Raw genomic sequence first — 5819 nt, forward strand, 5'->3', positions numbered from 1 at the left:
AACTAGCCTCCAAGAGTTTGAGCTTTCTATGAGCTATGATGCCACAGCACTCTTCCTTATGTGACAGAGCAAGACTCTCTCAAAAAAAAAACAAAAAACAAAAAACAAAAACTGGGATGAAGGACTCACTGTTCCTCTGTCTAGAGCTGTGATTTTCAACTTTCCTAATGTCACAGCCCTTTAATACAGTTCCTGTGGGTGGCAACTGATGAGTTGAGAACCGCTGGTCTAGAGGTTACTCCCCTCATTTCTTCCTATGCACAGATCTTAAGTGGTAAAAGCCTTATTTAAGACTTTCTGAGACTGTGGTCTCATTTCCACAGTAGAGGCTCCTAAGTGTTCAGAACTGGCAAGTGACAAGATCACCCGTGCATGTGGACAACACAGCGGCTGAATGGGCTAGGGTGGAGGTGGCTGGTGGAGCCAGTAAGGAGCCACTGCAGTAACTGGGCAGGAGACATTGAGGCCTGTGGCTAGGAAGGGTCAAGTTTGGAAGAAAGTTGCCACATCTCTGAGAATCAGGTGACATAGTGTGTGCTGCTCAGATCCTCTTCTTGCAGGGCAGCTGCAGGAATGCAGTGGACAGCCTCCAGTTGTCAGCCTTTCAGGGTTTGTGTCTGCAGAGCTGCCTCACCAGCAGGTGGCCCTCCCCAGGGGAGCCTGCATCTGGGAACAGAGCAAGGGGGTGGGGCACAAAGGCCCAGCCATTTTGGCCCTCCCTGAGAATGTTCTAGGGGAGCCCCACTCACTCCAGTGCTCCCTGCCTGTTGGTGGGTGCAGCGGTAACGCCTGCATCACAGTTCAATTTCTCCCTCAACCAATCCCTCTTCCCTTCACAGAAGCGGATTCTTAATAACATCCTGCATCCAGGGTTTCACCTCAGCATCTGCTTTGGCCAGAGACATGGAAGTGGTAGGTGTGAGTGGGGGGGCCTAAGTTGGCTGAGTTTCTCACTGGGAAATCTGAGGAACAATGATGCCAGGAACTGAGATGGTGTGCCTAGGAGAGGAAAGATGGATTTGGGCAGTAGGGCATGGCATGGTTTTTGCCAAGTAGTCTGGGGAGCTGGTAGAAGGCTGGCCTAGTAGCAAGGCCCTGAGTAGGCATTCAAAACCAGTACTCAAAATTGATCAGGGCTGGAAATGGCAACTTGCAGTCATGAGGGTGTAGTTATACCTGCTAAGAGGCTGAAGGGTCCCCCAGGGACAATCTGACAAGAAAGCAGAGGGCAGTCCTATAGTTCATTCCTGTGCTGGGATGCAGAGGCTGATGAAGATGTCCAGGGTGGCTATGCCCATGGGAGCTCCCTGTTTGGGAAGTCAAGATACACACAGCCTCAAGGAAGCTACCGATGGTACCAGTTAAAACCTTGAACCCTACCTTTATAGCTACTCAAGTGCTTCCATAACTCACAGTTGTCCAGGCACAAGAAGTGAGAGAAGACACCATGGCCTTTGTGGAATGATCACTGGCTTTAGGACAATCAGACTTAACCTGGCATCCCAGCTCACTCTTGCCACGTGACCTTGAGCGAGTCTCTTGACCTGACCTGTAAAGTCAATATAACCAGAGCTATGGTGGGGATGAAATTTGAGCTGAGACAGCCAACTCAATACTTTGAAACCTGGCAAATAAAGGGAAGGAAGCAACTATGCTTATTTTTCTATCTACATTTGTACCTCAGAGAAACCAAGCAGTTAATGAAACAAAGTTTGTTTTTCTTTTTTTTTTTTTTGAGACAGAGCCTCAAGCTGTCCCCCTGGGCAGAGTGCCGTGGCATTACAGCTCACAGCAACCTCCAACTCCTGGGCTCAAGCGAGTCTCCTGCCTCAGCCTCCCAAGTAGCTGGGACCACAGGCGCCCACCACAACGCCCGGCTATTTTTTGGTTGCAGCCATCATTGTTGTTTGGCGGGTCCGGGCTGGGGATTCGAACCCGCCACCTTAGGTGTACGTGGCTGGCGCCTTAGCCGGTTGAGCTATAGGCGCCGAGCCCCAAAGTTTGTTTTTCTAAATAAGTATGCTCCAGCTAAAAAATACAAAAGAAATGATAAAAATTAGAGTAGTATTGTGGTCTTGCAACTCCTAATGAAATGAAACATCTAGGCAATGATGAGCAGTGGCAGCTAAACCAACTAGGGGAACTTTCTCTTGACTGGATCAGGCTGACAATGTCAGAAAACACTCAGCAATCCTAACACCCCTAGACATGACCAGATGTTATGAGGTGACACAATGGGAAGCACACAGCCCCCCAACCCCACCCCTGTGAAGTATTCCTGCCAAAAAGATTGAACGTGACCTGATCAAGTCTGTTGATGTAACCACAGCTTACTGGGATTCAAGGGACAGGGAAGTAAGCTGAATTCAGACTGGAGCAACTACAGGGAAAATGAACATATTTCTTCACTGAATACACATGATAGAAAAAGAAATAGAGGGAGGAGGAACTTTTAGTTTAAAAGTGATTTTGGAGATTTCAATCAAATGCAGATTTTGTATGTAATCTAATTAGAACAAGTCAACTGTGTAAAACATTTATGGGATAATGGTGAATGGGAACACTGACTGGAAATGAGATAGTATGAAGGGATGAGTGGTAAATTTTTCAGTGTGATAATGATATTATGGCTATTTTATGTCTTGAAGGTACAAACAGAAATAATTTACAAATGAAATGATGAGACATGAGAAACAGCTTTAAAATTATCCAATGCTAGAAGTATATGTAGAAGAAGTGGGGGTGGGTTAAAAGATGAAACTAGACTGCCTGTGAGTTGATAATTTTTGAAGCTGGGTGATAGGGACATATATTTTATTTTCTCTGCTTATGTGTGTTTAAAAATTTCCACTCAGGAGGAAAGAAAGAAGGTAAGAAAAGTAGCTGGCACCTAAGTAGTATCTCAGTGATTGTTACTATTATTTTATGATGAACAAACTGTACTTTAGGGAAATTAAGTAACTTCCCTGAAGTCACAGAGAATTGACAGAAACTATGACCTGTTTCTCAGGAAGTCCTATGTGAAGCTCAGCTGGGTAGGAACAATGATCACAAAAGCTACTTACTGAAATTGAATTTTTATTTCAAATAACTGTAATATCTAGAAACTAGACAAGCACTAACACTCAAAACAATCTGCTTAATTGGAAATTAAAAGTAGTTGATTTATGGGAGAGCAAACAGAAGGTGGTAGCCGTGGCACTCTGATAATAGTTATGTCCAAGAAAGCATGAAAATAACCAATGTCCTCCTGATATACAATCTGGATATGCAGCATTTACAGCAAATAACATAAAAAGAAAGAAGGAAGAAAGGAAAAGGAAAGAAAAGAGGGGAAAAGACCACCACAAGATCCCAAATCTAGAAATTAATGTTCAATTGAGAACACAGTGGTGAAGACTTCTGGTAGCAAAAGTTGCACAGTTCTTAAAATGGGAGTCTTCAAAAGTACTTCTTCAAATCCAAAAGCTAAAAAAAACGGAAGAGAGAACAGTCATATTGGCTTACAGGGGCTGTCGCCTGTCATGAAGATGACCATAAGTCCTGCTTCCAAAACACAGTGAGAACCGGTGAGCCTGACGAATCTGAAGGCAGAAGCTGCTGGCAGGCACTGACATCACTGATTCTATAAGAACGCGCTGGGATCAACTCATCATGGACAGCGAAAACCACTACTGCTCCTCCTGGCTGACGCTGAGGTTGCCTTTCTGTACCTCAAGCTCCTCAGCACTGACCATTGATGGGTCAATAGCTGCATATTTGGTTCCATGGAATTGTAGCAAATGTATCTGTTGAAATGCAGAATCATTATTTTAAATGGCTGTACCACAAAAGGAGCATTGCCTTATACAAAAAGCTTGGAAGGAAGACGTCACCATAGGTAGCTAAATGTTTTGAACTTCTCCAACAGTCTCTTCACATCTTTGGCAGCACGCTGCCCCACAAGCAGATGCTTAAGCCTTCCTTTCTGTTGCTGTTAGGTCCTTCTAATCTTCTACTACTAGGACTAATGCTGTGATGAGTATCTCCAGGCATCAGGCTTCTATGTTTAAGTTCCTGTCTTTAAGATTTATTTCTACAAGTAGGTGACCGGATCAAGTTTATGATTTTTTTTTTAAGGCTCTTGTTACTTTTTGACAAACCATCAAAGCAGTCACTTCTCACTGCTGTCCTATTACCCACTTGGGTAAAGTATGAAGAGATGAGGTGATAAGTAGTGTTCTGGGTTGGCTTTTTTTTTTTTTTTTGGAGTCTCACTCAGTTGCCCAGTGTTCTTTTTTTGAGTATCACTCAATGCCTAGCTCACAGCAACCTCAAACTCCTGGATTTAAGCAATCTTCCTGCCTCAGCCTCCCAAGTAGCTGGGACTATAGGCACCTGCCACAATGCCTAGCTAATTTTTCTATTGTCAGTGGAGACAGTGTCTCACTCTTGCTCAGACTAGTTTCAAATTCCTGAATTCAAGTAATACTTCCACATGGGCCTCCCAGACTGCTAGGATTATAGGTATGAGCCACCGTAGGGTGGGTTTTCTTTTCTTTTTTTTTTTTTTTTTTTGGAGACAGGAGCCTCAGGCTGTCCTCCTGGGTAGAGTGCTGTGGCATCTCAGCTCACAGCAACCTCCAACTCCTGGGCTCAAGCAAGTCTCCTGCCTCAGCCTCCCAAGTAGCTGGGACCACAGGCACCCGCCACAACGCCCGGTTATTTTTTGGTTGCAGCCATCATTGTTGTTTGGTGGGCCCGGGCTGGATTCGAACCCGCCACCTTGGGTGTACGTGGCTGGCGCCTTAGCCACTTGAGCCACAGGCGCCGAGCCAGGTTTTCTTTTTTAATGCATTAAAATTAGATGGAGAAATCACTTCATAAGACTCAGACTGAGCACATTTAGGTCTGATGTCTTAGCTTTGGCAAAATTACTGTGCCTAGGAGGCAGGCAGGCACATGGCACCAGCAGCTACCTCAGTGTGTGGGTACAGGCCTACTCTTCTTGGAAAAGGGATGGTGGACAGGGAGTCCCCTGGGATCTTCAACAGATCTGTTCGAATTCTCCTACGAATATGGACACCCTGTACATGTAGCCAATGCCTCATTCCTACAATGAATTCTGTAGTCCCTTTATTTTCTTGCCCTACTCTAAAAATATTTTTAAAAGCTTTATGTTTAGGTTCATAGTGCTCTGAGCTCCAAGCTGGGACTTACCTGGACATAAAGATTCACTTCTGCACTTCTGCACAGGTATGGAAAATTGCCTCCTGTTTTAAGGTGAGCTCTTCGGGCATTGGGATACAGCTTGTACATTTCTTCTTTAGCTTCAGTTGAAAGTGCACTCTGGTCAAACACCTTTTAAAAAACCACAAAGCTGAAATTTCCTGATATTTAATATGTTTTTATCACATTATGGAAAGTGTTAGCCCAAGCATTTCTTTCTTATGAAAACACAATGCTGAGGCCTCAGTAGCCTAAGCCACCTCCTTGTGCTGATCCTTGGTGACTTCTAACTCCAACCTAAGACATTAGCTATGGATTCTGCTGCCAAGTGTCTCTTGCATTTTTTTGGGGGGGGAGGAGTCAAACCTTTTCCCTCAAATATAGCCAACTAAATGAGAATATTAATAGTAACAACCATCGAAAATGCCAATTAGGGCGCGGCGCCTGTGGCTCAAGAGGCCAAGGCATCAGCCACATACACCTAAGGTGGCGGGTTCGAATCCCCAGCCCGGGCCCGCCAAACAACAATAATGGCTGCAACCAAAAAATGGCCAGGCGTTGTGGCGGGCGCCTGTAGTCCCACCTACTTGGGAGGCTGAGGCAGGAGACTC

At 45.0% G+C, this 5819-nt stretch overlaps 1 protein-coding gene across 2 annotated transcripts in view; it reads right to left on the reverse strand.

Annotated features, from left to right (window-relative positions):
- Positions 1 to 1413: 1413 nt before the first annotated feature.
- Positions 1414 to 5819, reverse strand: part of SPG21 (SPG21, maspardin) — a 24101-nt gene continuing 19695 nt past the window's right edge. Inside the window, exons 8-10 of one of the 2 annotated variants that reach the window (XR_002771948.1) lie at positions 5200 to 5340; positions 3508 to 3788; positions 1414 to 1549 (exon numbers count right to left, since the gene is read on the reverse strand). Coding sequence is in view for 1 of the 2 variants with exons in the window: in XM_003784423.3 (XP_003784471.1) it covers positions 3672 to 3788; positions 5200 to 5340 (258 nt within the window). In the remaining variant the exon portion in view is untranslated. Of the gene's footprint in view, positions 1550 to 3061; positions 3789 to 5199; positions 5341 to 5819 lie in introns of those variants that run through there. The other variant, XM_003784423.3, reaches the window with a different exon arrangement.

Source organism: Otolemur garnettii, unplaced genomic scaffold (assembly GCF_000181295.1).
Source record: "Otolemur garnettii isolate 467f Iridium unplaced genomic scaffold, OtoGar3 scaffold00011, whole genome shotgun sequence".
NCBI classification, from domain to species: domain Eukaryota; kingdom Metazoa; phylum Chordata; class Mammalia; order Primates; family Galagidae; genus Otolemur; species Otolemur garnettii.